The sequence below is a fragment of the Protopterus annectens genome, chromosome 4.part1 (genome assembly GCF_019279795.1).
Source record: "Protopterus annectens isolate FY-2018-M chromosome 4.part1, PAN1.0, whole genome shotgun sequence".
Lineage (NCBI taxonomy): Eukaryota > Metazoa > Chordata > Ceratodontiformes > Protopteridae > Protopterus > Protopterus annectens.
Window position 1 is genome coordinate 757,259,900 of NC_056734.1, and position 18,503 is coordinate 757,278,402.

The 18,503-nt window shown below is 40.1% G+C and overlaps 1 protein-coding gene across 1 annotated transcript in view; it reads left to right on the forward strand.

Annotated features, from left to right (window-relative positions):
* CCDC150 (coiled-coil domain containing 150) overlaps nt 1–18,503 on the forward strand; it is a 2,807,665-nt gene that overhangs the window by 2,137,421 nt on the left and 651,741 nt on the right. The window contains exon 21 of the mRNA XM_044070503.1: nt 5,017–5,143. Coding sequence (XP_043926438.1) covers nt 5,017–5,143 — 127 coding nt within the window. The remainder of the gene's footprint in view (nt 1–5,016; nt 5,144–18,503) is intronic.

Genomic DNA, 18,503 nt, shown 5'->3' on the forward strand with positions numbered 1-18,503 from the left:
ATGAGTTCCATGATGTATGTTCCATGGCCTTGCAGACCAGGCTCATCAGGCTAATAGGTCGATAGTTCCCAGGATCAGTGGTGGCTCCCCCTTTGTGGAGTGGGATAACTGTTGCTGTGTGCCATTCAGTGAGCACAAAGCCTGATGCGAGGCTATTATTGAGCATGATTCCTTTTTAATAACAGCATTTGTTCTAGACTGACTTAAAAATCTACCAGAGCTGGTCTTTCGTGTAGCATTCCCCTAATCCCTTTCTCTTTATTCTATCAATCCCTGCCAGGGAAGGCAGCCTCTAACCTGCAATGCAGACTGCTTGAGCTCATCCCAGTTTATTACTTTTCCCTGTACATTTTTTGCTCCCATTGCCTTGGTTCCTTTACTAGTTTACTCCAATAAATTACAGCCCCTGGTCATATTTTCTGTACCTCTGCTTACAGTCATTCCAATTAATAAAATCCCTTTTCTCTCTGCCTTTGTTGGCTTAGTTCATGGAATATTTTCTTCTACTATAAAAATATAATACTGTGTATGGTTGTTGTCATTCTCGAGGACTTGCAACTAAATTCCTACATTCTCCTTACTTTTACAGCTCCCCTCCTCTGTTTTATTATCATACCATTCCACTTTGATTTATAATATTTTACTTGTGCTATTCGAGATTTCCCTTATTCTGCAATATTTTAAACTTTGTCAACCCCTCTAAATAATTCCTATTACATTTTCACTATATCACTTTCTCTCATTTCTATCCTGTTTTTAAACTCCTTTACCATTTTATTCTACTCACTAGCTATCCCTTTTGAAGAAAATGCTGTTTTCTCTAATAAATCTCAAATCATTTCCAGTACCCATTTCTTAAATTCTTCTCTAACAGATAAATGGGAAAGTACCAGTGTCTCATTTTTACTTAATTGCCCTGCATCTTTATCTTAGTTTTTATCTTTGCGTAATCTTAAATAGTCATTGGATGTGTTTCAAAGCTTTCAGTTTAATATACATACTCCCGTGAAATATAATTTCTGTCTAGTCTAACCGAGTTATTGTACCTTGTGGAACAATCTGTAAATTCGATCAAGGTTCCTACTATTGAATTCACAACTTCCATACCAGAGAAAAGACAGCTGATTGACTGAACATATCCTGAGAGGGAAGCCTTTAGCTGTCACAGGAAGTAAGTGTTCAGCCTTTTTCTGCCATCTGAAGAAGGTCCATCAACTCCTCACAGGATCCAGTAATGATTTTTCCAGCTTTCTGCTTAGACAAGCCCCATTGGGAGAATCCCTTTCACTAATTTTCTTATTATATTTATTGTTCTGTTTCTATTTTTATGATTTTATCTCAGTGTTTACAGTAATTCCTGTGGGAATTTCTGTTTGTACCAGTGTTTGTCTTCTATTTTTGACAAATGTTTACTTTTACTGTTTCTGAGTAAACTTTCAGTATTTCTCTCAGAAGTGCAGTATGTATGTTTGTTGTTAGACACTAGAGGCCTGTCTTTACTGTTTGTTACTCTACTTCATTTTCATCTTTTGACAGTAAAATATTGTAGAACTTACATTTTTTTTCAGCATTTACTCATTTTTTACTATATCTATGCCTTTGTTTTTTGTGTTTTAATACTGGAACACAGATTTACAACAAATGGAGTTATCTGAATGCACTGGGCAGATTTTCCTCTCTGCAAAAAAATAAATAAATAAATTGCTATTAAATGTTATTTTATGACAGTTTAATGTGGTTAAAGTGTGTGGAGCTAATTATTAACACTGGTTTTGCACAATGGTTGCTTGGTGTTTGGACTTTGTGTACTGGAAATTCTTCAACCTGTCAGATGTAAAAGAATTCCGAACATATTTAAAACCAAACTTTTTTGTGTGATAATAACAGAATTTAGTTATGTGGGGGCATACTTATTATTAGAAACTTTAAGTTATTATTGTGATACATTATCCATTACTGTCAGTTATTTTGTCCCATGACTTGATGGATCGCAGCTGTGGTACTCCCCATCAAATCCGTTTTCACCTAAAAGAATAAAATAAAATAAAAATATAACTCAGCCTATGGTTAGTGATTCTGTCAGGGCACTAGTTGCTCAGCACGCAGACCACTTACCTTTGCCTTGTCTCCCTCTAGTGTAGCTTTGCCAGCCACTATGTAATAGGGCTTAGACATATCTTGCTGGGAGATCCAAACCCTTTAGATGCAGGAGTACTCCAGGGTAAGAGAATCCTTACCAAATATAATACTGTGTCCTCAGATATTTTATCTAGTAGTGAAATTCACAAGGAAAAAGAAACAGAAGCTTTATACAGCTGGTAATCAGATTATAGCTGTTTATAAGGCTGAATGGTTTTCTTGGCTAAGAATGCACTGCATATAACTATTCTGGTGGTTGTGTTCCCAGGGGAGAGTTAGCATAATGGTTGAGGTATTTACCTCAAAGAGAAGAAGTACAGGGTTTGATTCTCACCAAGAGGAAATTGGCTAGGCTTAAAATGGCCCATAAAGGCAGCTAGCCTAGTACTTACTTATGGTTGAAGGTTGGTATAATGGTTAAGGTGTTTACCTTACAGACACAAGGTGCAGGGTTTGACTCTCACATGGGGTAATTGGCTAGACTTAAAATGGCTCACAAAGGCAGTTAGCCCAGTACTAATCTATGAAGCTATATGTGGCTCAAGTGCTAGTTTGGTTAGGGACCCTTCTGTTGTTTCAGAGAATGATGAGGGCAAAGGTGATTTCCTAGCTGACACTTAGTTGCATCATTCTTGTTATCAGAAAGGTGAATTTGAGCTTAAGTCCAAACAGGTGTTCACTTTTCCTCAGATGATTGCTAGATTTAGTGATATTTTTGCTTGGGAACAGACAGAAACTACCACTGAGCCTCACAAGGGTATATGACCTTATAGAGGAAGAGATGCTTAATTCTGTGGCATTCTACTCACCCCCCTACCGGCCTTAGAAGATGTTTATAAAACTGCTTCTAGGGTACCAGTATCTTTTGCAGCTGTTCCTAAAAAAGCTCATAGAAAATATAGGGTCTTCTCTGATATGGCAGATGTGTTTTCTAATTTGACTGCTGATTCAGATGTGATCTCTCCAGCTACTTGCTCATATAAAAAGTCCTTGGCTTCATCTAATCCAGCACCCCTTGGTTAAGCGGGAGAATGGTTAGCTCTCAATGGAAAAAGGATGTCTCTTTATAGCAATCTAGCCTTTGGAATGTTAGATTATCAAGGCTATATGTAGAAATGTCATACAGTTTGGATGATTTTGCTGCATCCTTACCTGCAGAGCAAAAGTGTTACATGAATAGAGTTGTTTCTAATTTGATTCCAGGATCCAAATGTGCTTTGAGAGGTATGCTTGAATGAGCAGATACAGTCACTAGAAATGCTTCTTCACCTTTTGTTTTAAGACAGTGTGCTTGATTACTTAATCAGAACATCTCTGATAATTTAAAGGCCGACATTTTGAATTCATCTTTAAGTTCTGAATTGGTGTTTGGGCCTTCTGTTACACAAATTCTCAAACAGTGGGATGATAGAGGCAAATTAATATATGGGCTGTCTGCAATGTTTCTTGTACTCAAGTTCTCTCCAAACAAAGCGTCTTCCTTCAAGGGGCAGAACAAACAACAATCCCAGCGAAAGAAAACTCAGGTATCGAAAACGAAATAGCAGGTGGATAATTCTTTAAAATAAAACAAGAGGGGTTCTCTTCTGAAAGGATCAACCCCCTGCAAAGTAATGATTATGTCATCGAGTCAAAGAGCACCATCCTCTCTGCCCTTCTTTCTCCTTCTCCGTCCCCTAAGCTGTCTCTCAACCCTGCAGCCTGGCAGCAAATAGTTTCAGACAAATGAGTTCTGAGAATAATTTGGAGAGTATGCACTTGTCAGTGGATAGAAAATCCTTCTCCTTGCAGGGGAATTCCCCTATACCCATCAAACCAGACAGAGCTGTTTCCTTCAGCACTCCATTGTAGAAGCAAGGGTCATAGTACCCAGGCCTGTAATGCACAAAGGAAACTTTTTGGTACCAAAAAAGGAGCACTCTAGGAGACCCATCCTAGATCTGTCTATTCTAAACACAATTGTAAAAGTTCCAAAATTCAAAACGCTCACCTTACAGTCAATCCTAGCATTGCTTCTAGTCCACTGTTTCATGGTGACTCCAGATCTCAGGGATGCCTATCATTGTGTTCCTACTGCTCCCAGTTTCTGGAAATTTTTGAGATTTGCTGTGTCTGGCTTACGTTAACAGTTTTCTGCCCATTGGGCTATCTATTGCACCTTGAGTGTATACAGTGGTTGCCTATTGCAGAACCCCAGGCATCCACACGACTGCTGCCATATGAAGAAAAAATACAAGCTGAAGGCACAATGTAGGGACAGGACAGGGTTTCGCATGGCTTTGCTATGGGGGATCCTGTAACTGTTCACTTCATAGGTCTACGCAGTTACTTGCTGGGATTCTACACAAATGTTATAATTTCTTATTGCGTTAACTCACATTGAGAAAGGTAATGGGTTAGTTCTTTGAGCAGAGGTCATTGTAACAGTAAAGTTTCCAATATTCCTTCCTTCTGTATGAGGAATTTGTTTTAGTTACTGTTTACCGTGGTATGACAGTTGTAATAGTGTTTCTTATGATTTTTTGTGTTAATTGTTGGCATTATTATTGTCTCAGTACTAGGGATTTTCCTCAAAAAACACACTTTCCCTACAGCGCTCTTAGACTCAAAGAAAAAGAGAGAGTACATGACAGTGCTGGTTATTCATAGGAGTCTAATAACACTTGTGTACATACTTTTGCAGGCTTGATAGGAGCGTTGGTTCTCACAGGAAAGTACAAACTGCTTAGTAAATTTGTCTGATTTGCTCTGCATGGCAAGTAATTTACACAACTGTACTTTTCCTGTAATTCACTAAATAGCATAATTTTACATAATCTGAAATACATGGAAATCTCAGTGCCTGAAATGATTTTTTTTCTCTTTCCCATATTACAGAGATCAGGAATTAGATGATGCCAAGACAGAGGCAAGATTATTTACAGAGCGCCTTGAAATGCTAAAAAAACAGTTTAAGAATGAGAGAGAAACTGCCAGAAAAGCATTTCAAAAGGAGTTAGGAGAGGTAAGCTGTACGAATGTGGTACAGTAGCTTTGGTCATACTCTCTAAATATCACAATATTGTCATAAATGGCTGCCCATTGATCTGGGTACAGGGCATCTTTTCTTTTGCTGCTGGTGACTGGTCTAAATAACCATTCAGGTGTCAGAGTTCCCAATGGGGAAGGACAAATGATCATTTATTGCTGATATTGTAATGACATCCTATCCAGTATGGACAAAGGCAGCTTGACAGGAGTTGTCTTTATTGACCTAACAAAAGCCTTTGATCTAATTGACCATAACTTACTATTTGACAAATTAACTGAAATAGGCATTAGTGACGATTTAAAACTTTGGTTTGTAGATTTCTTCACTAATAGATCTTTCAAGGTGAAAGTAGTCTCCACCATCTCTGAAACAGCTTCTCTTACGAAAGGAAGTTTCCCAGTATTCCACTTTAGCCCTCTACTGTTTTCCATATTTATCAACAAACTCCCATTTGATCACCCTCAGATACTTCTAATTCATTATGCAGATGGCATGGTCATCTACAAGTCAAACAAATCCCACTCTGTTATAAAACTCAGCTCCAAGATGACCTCCAGACCCTCAACCAATGGCTAATAGGCCAGAAACATATACTCAATCCCTCAAAAACGAAAGCAATGTTATTTAGAACCAACCAAACTGGGAGCGATTATTGAATCCCCAAATGATGTGGATACTCTACAAAAGGGCCTTACAGAAACAAATGCTTGGTGCCAGAGCCGTGGGCTCAAGCTCAATGCCAAGAAATGTATAGTTATCCCCTTTGGGAAAAAACATGTACCCGTGAATTACCCACATAGGTGGCAGTACACTAAACACCGAAAGTGTGATAAGAGACTTAGGGACACAGGTGGACAGTGGTCTCACCTTCGATAACCACATTGCCACAGCAGTCAGGAAATCCTTCTATGTGGCACACTTCATCAATAAGGGCGTTTCATCCAGAAAAAAGGAGGTCATTGTCCCACTGTACTCATCCCTCATTAGACCCATTATAGAATACAACACCCCGTTTGGTATGTACCTCTCAAGACATCTGCAACAACTGGAAAGGCCGCAGAAATACCTCACTAAAAGAATCACAGGCCTAAAGCAAATGCCCTATGCTGACCGCCTTAAAAAACTCCAGCTATACTCTGTCGCATATCGTCTACTCAGAGGCGATCTCTGCTTAATGTACAAGGCCATGTCAAACCCAGAGCTGTTGGACATGCTACACTTAAAGAAATCCCAATCCCTCAGAGCCACACGCTGCAGGAATCTAAACCTTGTCATCACAATAAACAAAACATGCTGGAGGGATAGGTTCCTGACCCAGAGACTCCCCAGAGTCTGGAATAGACTGCCCATACATGTCAAGCAGAGTGCCTCTTTGGCCCTGTTCAAAAGGAACTTTGACGATTGGATGGGAGAAAGGAAATTCATCCCGGGGATCATGTCAGCCACCCTGCTAGACAGGGGTCCAGGGAAGTAAATAGTGTGGAAAGAAATAGCCAGGGAATTGTTATGGCTAGGCTTGTATAGGCCCTAGGGCCGACAGCCTAGTACCAACCTATGAACCAAAAAATAGACAAAGCACCCAGCTTCCTTAATATTAAAGATGTTAATAATACCACCATAGAAACTACCACATTTTTCAAATACCTTAGCATTTGGCTAGACCAGTCTCTTAACTTTCAACTACACATTCAAAACACACTCAAAAAGGTTAACATACTACTGTTTTGGGTAAACAAGCTATCATCTATTCTGTCCAAGCCAACCAAAGCTATCATAGGCAAAGGAATACTGTTATCGCAAACCAAAATTGGACTACCCATAATAGCAGCAGTCTCAAAAAAAATGCCACCACCTTGCAAATAATCTCCAATAAATTCTGTCTGTTCTTTACTAATTCCCCAACTAATGGACATCACTGCCTGAGTCTCACCAAAACTGACCGACTCCCAGCACATTTAAGAACCAGCTTCATACTAGGATCAGTAATTCACAAAGCCCTTTCAGCTGAGACATCTTCCCCTCTCACAAACTTTTCACCAGAACCTGGAATATAATCTCAGCAGTATCTCGCAGTCCCAACCCACTCTACTAACTCCAAAAACTAAACTGCATTGCACTGACCATGCATTCTCCTTTCTAGCATGTAAAAATGGGAGTCCATTCCCCTCAGATATGTTCAAAAGTAGTCAAACTTCAGACAGCAGCTCAAGGAACACCTCTCACCCACAGTGCAGCTGCTGTCTCACAGGTCATGTTATATGAACTCAGAATCTCTTTCACACTCCTTTATCCTTGTTTCGTCCTTCCTCATTTCAGCTTGTCCTCCCCTCACTTACTGCCTCTCATTCATCATACCACCCTCTCCTCTTGACATCTGTCACATTTCCTCTGCTTTCTCACTTCTCTTCCCTCTGTATGCCTCTTTCACCATTTCTGTGTTTTCTCCCCATACTATCCTTTCCTGCAGCTGTTCACCCTTGCCTCTTCTAATATCTTCATAGCTGTCTGCATAATTATATGCTGCTGTCCCTGTAGCATAAGCAATATCAGTCATAATGGCTATATCATAACCAAAAAGCTCTGCTAAGCATAATTACATTTTTCCACCAATGTTTTGACATTGTAAACTGCTTTTCCCCAAACACCTTCATTGAATTCTAACTTGTGACACAGATAAATTTGCATTCATATAAAAGTAATAAAACTATATTAACATAAACATTATACTTAACATGTATTGCTATATATATATATCAAATAACATAAGCAATATTACATAAATTATTAAATTCCTGCTTTTTTTAACAAGAAACATCTTTACTAAACTATCATTTACTACGTAGGCAATCATACATTTATATAAATGAAAACAAACCACACCAACACAATCCTAGTTGAAAGCATTTTACATCACAAGCCATACTGACACACTCCCAGTTTCAAACATTATATATCACTTATAATCTACCCATTTTTTTCACTCAAACATTACATAGTTCATTTATGTCCTGCCTCCTTTTAGACCTCATTCCACCCTTGTATGTATTCTTCCCCCAATTCCCATTTTTTTCTTGTGTAGTTTGCTCCTACCCTTTTCTAAAGATCTCAATTCCAGTTGTTTTATCTCTGTTACTATATTCACTACTTGCAGTATAGTTAGACTTTGATTTCCATTTTCTAGTAACTGCTTTTTTGGCAGCCATCATTATTAGACACAGCAAAGCCTTACCATGTCTGGACAATTCTGATTCTTTATCATCTCTCAGAAAAATCATTTCCCTCACCACACCAGTTTGTACACCTAACATCATCTCCGACAGTGCATTCCACAGGGGAATCCTTAAAGTCCGCCAACTCAGTGTTCCCAGTTACCTCTTTCTTCACTGTCACACCTCCAATATTTGTCTTTATCATAGCTCAGAATAATCATCTCCCTCATTAGACCAATCTGCCCACCCAGCATCTTCGACAGTGCATCCCACAGGGAATTCTTAAAGTCTGCCAACTCACTGCACTCCCAAAAAATATGTTCCCAATTACCTCTTTCTTCCCCATCATACCTCCAACATTTAGTGTCTGCCTGAGGAAAATTTTTCTGGAGTCTACTTGAGGTATAAAAAAATCTATGTAAACTTTTCCAAGCAAAAAACCTAAATCTTTTAGATTTTGTTGCATATTTAGGAGATATATATCCTCCCATAGTTTCTTTGTGGATTGCTTATCCAAACTGTCTTCCCAATCATTTCTAACCTCCTCTGATTGATTTATATAGTTATCATGCAGTATTTTATATGCTCTACTAATTATTTCTTTTTTAATGGTAGCTTCTCTGCTAGATTCTATTAAAAACTCTACCAGTGCTGGTCTTTCAATTAGGACCCTCCCCAGTTCTTTCTCTTTGCTTTTATTCTGATATCAGTCCCTGATAGAGAAGGCAATCTCTAACCTGCACTCTAAATAAATTATTGTCATCTTTCCCTCTCAAGCTAGTTGCTCCCAATACCTTGGTTCCTTTGCCAGTTTTCTCCAATAAATTCCAGCCCCCTCTTGCATATTGTCTGTATCCCTAATTGCAGTCATCCCTTTTGGCAGAATCTCCTTTCTCCATTCCTGTTTTGGTTTAGTTCTTGGAATACTTTCTGCTACTTTATGGATGTAATATTCTGCATGATTATTTTTAATCTCGTTAAATGCCTACATCCAAAATCCCAGTCTGTCCTTGTTTCTTGAGCTTCGCCTGTGTTTCATCATCATCCCTTTCCACTTTGAGTTATACTTTTCTACTTGTGCCATGTATAGGAGTTTTAACTGTGTAGCTCTGAAATACCCCTTCAAATTGGGTAACCCCAATCTCCCCTGTTCTACAACTTATCCCACTTGAGTTTTGCTGTCTTCCACTTCCAGACAAAGTCAGTTAAGCTCTTTATTAACTGCTACCCACAACTTCTCCTCTGGCTGATAAAAAGATGCCTGACCTGTGTACAAGACCAAAGAGACAAAAACCTTTTAACTGCTTGTATCTTACTGTCCATATCCATATAATAAAGCTTCCATTTTCTCAATTTTTGTATTATTTTTTTGTTTAGTCTCTTCCCACATATCCTTAGATGCCACTTTAAAATAATTTTTAATCCATACTCCTATATATTTCATTTTATCATGTCCCCATAAGTATGGGTATTCCTGAACCAGTTCATGTGTGGGTACATAATTTACCACTATTGCCTTTGTTTTAGCTTCATTAATTTTGTATCCCAAAAAGATTTAAAACTGTCTCAAAATGTTCCACAACACTGTAATGTCTTTTTCTGGTTTTGTCAGGTACAAAATAATATCATCTGCAAATAAAGCCAGCTTTTCTTGACTACCATACCAATTATATCCTTGAGTTTCAGAGCCCTTATTTTCTTTGCAAGTGGTTCTAAATATAATGCAAATAATAAAAGGGAAAGAAGTCACACCCACCTGGTTCCTCTGCTCAAGCAGATATTATCAGAGAAGACCCCATCCACAGTAATTTTTGCCTCTGATCCCTCATATATCCTCCTAATCAACCCTATATTTTTTTTAGGAAATGCAAATGCTTCCATTGCATTGCTCATAAAGTCCCATTTTACTTTGTCAAATGCTTTCTCTGCATCAAGACCCACCAACAACGATTGTATTTTCTTACATTCTGCTTCCCTCTGGATCATCAATGTTCTGTTAATATTGTCAAATGTTTGCCTCCCCTCCACAAAACCACATTGATCCATATCTATCAGTTTTGGCATTACTTTTGCCATTCCTTTGGCCATTATAGACATGAAAACTTTATAATCATGGTATAGTATTGAAATAGGCCTGTATGAAGCTGGATTTGATGAATCTTTACCCTCTTTAGGTATTACAGCTACCACTGCTTTCTTCCAGGATGGTGGTACTTCGCCTCCTCTTAAGATGCTGTTAAACAAAACTTTCCAGATCCAAGAGAAACTCCTCACACTCAACTTTTTCAACCACTAATAACTCACAAGTAAAAGCACTGCATGAAGTTTGAAATGACCATAGTTTTATTAAATACAATTGAAATAGACTTAGCGCTTTCACCCAGTATGCTAAGGCATTGTCAGAGTCAAATTTAAACACTAAAATGGCTTCATATATACTAATTACATACATCATTTCCCATCTGTTCTGCTTTGAAAACTATTTTTCTTTAAAAAAAAACAATGTTAAAACATTCCACATAACATATATCTAAAACTTTTCTTAAAAAACATAAAACCTTTTGGGAATCTTATCAGCCAGGATACAACTGTAGCAATTGTGATACTAACAATATATATTTAAATATTTTTTGCTCTACATTTCAAAATACATGCTATTGAGATGGTGTCATTAATCCCTGGTTTGTTTTTGGCATTCAAACGTAATTGCCATTCTGTTTCTTTTATTTGTAAATCTAAATCCGGGTATACTCTATCTAACACAAAAAATATAAACTTTTTGAAGTTAATGCATTCATTACTGTGCATATACAGGGCACTACTCAGCTTCTGTTTCTTAATGTCCCTGTTATGCTCTGCTATCCTCTCTCTCAAATGTCTTGTGGTCTTGCCCACATAAAAGGCTGGGCATGAGGCACACGTAGTCACATAAACCACAAATTTAGTGTTACAGTTACATACACCAGGACATTTCAGATTTCTGTCAGATGTTATAATTTCCACATAAGGACCATCATTAATAAACCTACATGATCTACATGTACCACATTTATGCATTTTTGATCTGTATGCTGCACTTGATCTTTCTTTATTTTTCTCCAACATTTCTTTTATATTTGTTCCTCTACCGTATACTATTTTTGGTCCCTTACCTATTTTTTTTAAGTCATTATCAAAAATTTCTTCCCATAATGAGCACATTTTGTCCTTAATAGTGTTGCATCTTGGTTGTATTGTATTACCATACCATCATGACTAAACTTTCCTTCCTGTGTGGTATTGCCTCCACTTTCACCTCCTTTTAAAATGGGAACAAACCTAGTGGCCCTATTTTGTCACCTCTTTTCGTGTTGACAGTAACAAATGAATAGGGTACCCCCATCTCCTCAAACATCCCAATTAGGGTTGTCATTGCTTCATTAAATTTCCTGTCATCACTCACCAACCTTGAATATCTAACCATTTGTCCTTTTACTACGCTTTTCCACTGGTGGCAAGGGTGACAACTGTCAAAGTGGAGAAATGTATTTACATATGTCTTCTTTCTAACAATGTTTGAGGACAGCTCACCAGTATTAATATCTTTGCTCAATAATATATGCAAAAAATCCACTTCATGCCTATGCAATGGGTGCAAAATGTGCACCGGTGTTTGCCAACCTGGTATTAATAGAATGGGAAAAAAGATATGTGTTTTCTTCTCATCTTATGTTCAAGATCTTAACATACCATAGGTTTTTGGAACACAAATTTATTCTATGGAAGGGAAGTGAGGAAGAGGTGATTGAATATATAAATGCAACCACATGATTTTTGAGATTCACTTACGGGGTGCATAGGCATGAAATAGATTGTTTGGATATGTTATTGAGCAAAGATGTTAATACTGGTGAGCTTTATTTTCAGAAGAAATTTCTATCTTCTCTAACACCTCCTGAATAATCTCCACTGCTTATTCCTTAAATTACTCTCTTTTCAACAGATAAGTAGGAAAGCACCGATGTCTCATTTCTATTTCATGTCCCTGTGTTTTTATTTTAGCTATTATTGGTGCACAATCTGAAATAGTTATTGGGTGGGTATCAAGACCTTCTATTAAATGCATATGTTCACGTGAAATGTAAATTCTCTCTAGTCTAGCCTAGCCCAAGTTTTATATCTTGGGGAATAATATGTAAATTCACTCCTAACTCCTATTACTGAATTCACATCTTCCATGCCACATATTTTCATAAATGTCTTCAAAAATCTACCCTCCTTTGTTATATTTTCTCTTATGGGACCCCAAGACACATTTTCACTGCAGCAAATCAAATTCTAGTCCCCACCTATAAGTAATATTCCTTGCTGAAAACTGATTATTTCTCCCAGAAATTTCTTAAGCTCCGTTATAGCAGTTTTAGGTGCAATGTAAATACATACCAGTGTAATCCTCCTCCCTTGCCAGCAGCCTCTTAGCACTACAAACCTGCCATTGTTATCTTTTTTATCTTCTTCTATCACTATTGGAGCTCCTCTTGCAATTTATGTAAGTACTCCTCTTTTCCTTTGTCCCAGTTATTCTGCTGAACAGCCATCCTGAAAACCTTTTATTATCACATTCCCATATTCAGTTCTTTCTAAGTATGTCTCCTGTAACATAGCTATTTGCTCTCTATATTTTTAATATAGTTTACTACTCTTTCTTGTTTGTATTTATCGGTGAGGCCATTTACATTTAAAGACATTAAAGAAAGCATTGTTGTATTAAAAAGTTATTTCCACCTTTTATGTATAACACCGTTTTTGTTAAATGTCTAGCTCCTGTTTTTGTGTTACATGCATACTGTTTTTGGAAGGTTGAACGTTTATACAGTTGTTTCTTGCCATATACATTTGAGCCTGTGTTACATCTTCTAAAAATTTTTGTTTTATTGAAAGCCCTCAAAGAAAAAAAGTACAAACACACCCCCAGTACCCCCCAAAATCTATCAACTTAATACTAACACACAAAACTATGTACACCTTTAAATACTGATGTTTTACCCCCCCCCCCCCCGATAGGAACAAAAGTCCCAAGCTGACAGCCACACTCACAGACCTGAGTTAACCTAAAAGAAAGGTCATCCATGCATGGTGTAGCCTGTGGTTTTACTAAGTGCTGATTGGCTTTGTTTTATCTTTATAGTTCTCCCAGCTCGTAAATCCCCTGAATGTACTCAGAGAACATTAGCTACATTGGGAAAGCCCCTGAATGGTTTCAGAGAACATTATCTCCTAGCCAAGTTCTCTTTTCTTTTTTTTTCCCTCAGCCAATCTCTCCACTAGATTGTAGCCAGTTTCTCTTTATCAGATTGTCTCCATGGAGACATGAGAACCAGGCAGCCAGTTTTTCTTTATCAAATTGTTTCCATGGAAACATGAAAAGCAGCTGCAGAATTGTTACTGAGCATGCATGTATTTGCTAGAAAAAAGCCTCATAATAATAAATGTTCTTTTTCATTTACTTCACCTGTCTTAAAACTTGTTACTGAATCAATCTAAGGTCCTTAAGTCAGTCATTTCCCAATGCAAGAATGAGAAAAAGCACATTCATTTTTCTTTTATCATGCTTTTTAACCAGGCTTTTTTATATATTGCAGTGACTACATTTCTTAAAACTGAACAAGGAGAGAAAGAGAGAGAAGGGAGAAAGAAAAGAAAGAACAGTAGCACCTGTTTACAATTCCCATTACATTTAAAATATCTAAAAAAATGAGCTTTATGTCATGTAAAGAAAACCACATGCCACATAATTGGTACTATTTAAGAAAAAAATCTTTATTTACAGTTACCGTTCTCCCTCCTCTTCCCCTCCCTAAAGCACTTTTCTGAATATTAATAACATGAAGTAGGGCATATGCTTTAGAGTCCCCCACAAGTCCTAACAAATTCTGAAAAAGTCCCATATTTCCAGACTTTCTTGTTCTGTCATATTTCACAAATATAATTATTCCATTGTAATCCCATATTAAGTTACTGGTCTTATTACTGTTCATCTCCAAAATCCTGTCTCTGCTTCATTTCTAACATGTTCTCAATTCTTCTAGTCAAATCCCATGCTCCCTTCTTTCTCTCCAACATTTTCTGTTGAAAAATGTGAAAAGGTTTTATAGGTGCAGTCCCTCTTCGGTCTTTATTATCAGAAGAACAAGAAGCAGACTCTCCTTCTGTTTCACAGCTTTTTTTTTGTTGGACAAACTTTTGTATTTCCTCCTTAGCATTTTCTTCATCAAAAAATGATTTATGTCCCTCCAGGGAAGAATACTTGAAGGCAGCTGGGTACAGCAGTTTGAATCTTACACCTGCATCTTGACATTCTCTGAATAGTGGAATAAATTTGTTCCTGTTCTGTCTGGTGTAAGAGTAATCATTCTCCACAAACACTCTGCTGGCAACCACTTTTAGTACTTTGTCCTTCTGCCGCACTTTTGTCAGAATCGACTTCTTCTGCTGGTAGGATTGCATCTTTACTATTAAAGGTCTAGGTTGCTTTCTTATAGCCAGGTTTGGAGCATACACACAATGAGCCCTTTCAGCTAACAACTCCTGCTGTGGAATACCAGTCCAGTTACTTATTTGTGCTTTCATAAAATTAATGCAGTTTTTTTTCTTTTCACCTTCTCTGGTTGTTGTTGTTGTTTGTCTTTCGGCTTTTCCTGGTAAGGGGTCGCCACAGCGGAACTCCAGTCCACTAATGATTGGCAGTAGATTTTTACAAAATGCCGAGGTGCCAGCTCGACGCCCAGCCTTCAACGAAGGCACGCCCATTTATGCACGCATGTCTTTCGAATGCTACCCAACCGCGGGGAGGACATGCAGACTCCAAACAGAAGGCACTCCCAGGCCCAGCCGAGAATTGAATGGGAGAACCTCTTGCTGTGAGGTAACAACGCTACCACCGTACCACCACAGCCTTCTTTCCAGCTTCTCTGGTATGGTTGAAAATCTCAGATGTAAAGTTGTCAATCTCGCCTTCATTCTTGCTGGATGGGTTCGGCTCCGACTCGGCCTATACTAAAGCTCGAGAGCTATTTATACCGGCTCGAGGCTACCCTATATCCCATAATGCTAGGCGCTAACTACCCAGATCTCATTTGCCGCTTACAGCTACGAGGTGCGTTTACTACCGGCTCTTCAGGTTAGAAGTTTTCTCTTAAAAAAATTGCTATTTTTAGACTGGGTTTTTCTTAGTTTTAGTTAGCGACCATCCCATTAGCTTCCCATTCATAGCTAATCCCCCTTTAGGCCCCTTTTTAGACCTTTTTTAATTCCCTTCGTTATAGGGTTAGGCCTTTGGGCCTTTTTCTGCCTTGTCAGTTTATTTTTTTGTGTGACTGACTTTACTGTTAATAGGGTGTCTGTGTGTGTGTGTGTGTGTGTGTGTGTGTGTGTGTGTGTGTGTGTGTGTGTGTGTGTGTGTGTGTGTGTGTGTGTGTGTGTGTGTGTGTGTGTGTGTGTGTGTGTGTGTTTAGTTTTTGTTCTTAAGATGTCAAAAGACACCAGGGTCTCAGGCTTCAAGAAGTGTGACTCGTGCTGTCAGAAAATGTCGCTGACAGACGGTCACACTTCTTGTGTTTATTGCCTGGGCCCTCTGCCCCTGCAGGACTCTTGTTTGGTCTGTCATGCGTTCAGCCCAAGAGTCCTGCAGGAACGCAGAAATAAATTGATTTTGAGGGGCTTGTTAAAGCCTGAAGGTTCCCCGACCAAGTCTTCTTTGGGGAAGCCTTCGAAGCCATCTAAGCCGTTGGCTCCGAGCTCAAAGCCTTCGACTGGTGGTTCTCGAACTGCTGCCTCATCAGCTCCGGCTGGAGCCGATGTTTCCAAGACACAGTCTTCTTCATCGGCTCCGGCTGGAGTCGATGTTCCTCAGATTCAAGCTTCTACATCGGCTCGAACCGGAGCCGATGTTTCCGGGACACAGTTGGCGCCGATTGTGGTGTCGGCGCCATCTGCTAGCCTTAAGAGGTCCAGATCTCCATCCTTGGAGTCTGTTCACTCGGCTCCGAGGTCTCCCTTACTCTCGGAGTGGAGTCATCGAACCCATTCCTCCAGGTCTTCCAGGCTCTCGGACCACGACCTCTCATTCCTGACCGTAGAGATCCAACGCCTCAGGTTTCCCCATTGGGAATATCCTCCTCTTCCGAGGTTTCCCCTGATCCGTCAGGGGAACACCCTCGGAAGAGGAAATGTAAGAGGAAACATGTGGACTCCTCTGAGTCCGTCACATCGGATACCAACTTGGATGAGTCGGAAGGGTCCCCACGGTCCCCCTCTGAGGATGTCTCCTTTTCAGACATCCTTGAAATCCTGAAGCAGAGGGGGAACTGGTCTACCCTTAACCCTTCCGAGGACGAGTCGGTTTACCTAGAGGCTTTTGGCTCTTGCCCTTCCACCTCCTGGGTGTCTCCGCCTTTCGACCCCCTCATGGAAGTGGTGGCACGGAAGGCGTGGACGGCCCCTGACACGATGGAACCTACCCCACGGAGGCCTTCCAAATTTATAACAGCCCCTTCAGACAAGCAGTTTTTAGCCAAGGGTGGCCCGGTTGATGCCATGGTGTTGGCTGCAGCCACTAAGAAGGAACTGGCTGATCCTTCAGTACCTGTTCGTCCTCCTAACAAGGAGTCTAGGACTATGGATAGGTACGGCAAGCGGATGTTTTCTTCAGCGACCTTTGTCATGCGTTTGCTGAATTATTTGTGCCACTTCACCCGCCTTCAAAGAGATATGCTCAAAGAAGTGGGTGAGGTCTTACAGAATCCAACAGCTGCGGGGTCTCAAGACAAAATAAATTCCCAGCTGGCAACCCTGAATTCCATTGTCAACTCCTCCATGCGGCTTATTTCCTATGCGGCCGATCGGGCGAGTAGGGCTGCAGGCACAGGCGTGGCCTTAAGGCGTCACGCCTGGATGCGGCTTTGTAACTTTGCAGACCCCTTTAAGGCGTCCTTCACTAACTCCCCCTTTGACGGTTCAGCTTTGTTTGGACCTCAGGTGAAGGATACTTTGACCCGATGCGAGCAAGAAGGCAAGACTCTCTTTGCCGTGGGAGTCCGTTTTTCCACCCCGTCTAGACCATACCCTAAGGGTCAGAAGGGTGGGAAGATGTGGTTCGGTAAACCACAAGAGGTCGCGCCTGACATAAGAGGTCAGTTCCCCTCTAGAGGCAGGGGGGGGAACAATAACAGACGCCGCCCCAGGGGCAGAGGAGGTCCGCAAAATCAGGGTAGCAGAGAGTCTCTTTCTGACAAACCCTTCCAGCATCCCTGAGAAGCTGCCCGACTGTCCGCCTTCAGAGGCAGTTGGGGGAAGGTTATCACTGTACCCAGAAGCCTGGCTTTCACTCACTCAAGACAAATGGGTACAGTCGATCATATCCGAGGGTTACAAAATTCCATTTATCCAGACCCCAGCTCAGCCAAAAGGACCCCTTCCAGATGTTCCACCCAGTCTAAGGGAACAAGCAGTACTAGAAATATCAAAACTGCTAGCAAAAAGAGCCATCCAGCCAGTCCCAGCAGACCAACAAGGATCCGGAATCTACTCCAAGTTCTTTTTAGTACCAAAAAAGACAGGGGACTGGAGACCCATTTTGGATCTCAGCAGACTAAACAGGTCTGTAAGAAGAACGAAGTTGCGGATGGTCACGCTACAGTCCATTCTACCCTTTCTGGGTCAGGACGATTGGATGTGCTCAGTAGACCTTCAGGATGCGTACTACCACATCAAGATGCACAGGCGCTCCAGGAGGTTTCTCTGCTTCCGGCTGGGAACCAGTCATTATCAGTACAGAGCCCTGCCCTTTGGTCTCACTACAGCCCCCGGAGTGTTCATCAAATGCATGGCAGCGGTTACAGCTCATCTGAGACGTCAAGGATTCCAGGTGTTTCCATATCTAGACGACTGGCTCCTCACTGCCACCACCAGGCGTCAACTTCTCCGCTCCAGAGATTACACCATTCATACTTGCAAAGGGCTAGGTATCTCCATAAATTTTGAAAAGTCTGCCTTGTCGCCTTGTCAGTCTATTACCTTCATAGGCACCACCTTGGACACAGTCCGGCATTCCGCAAAACTGACCGAACAAAGAGTTCTAGATATTC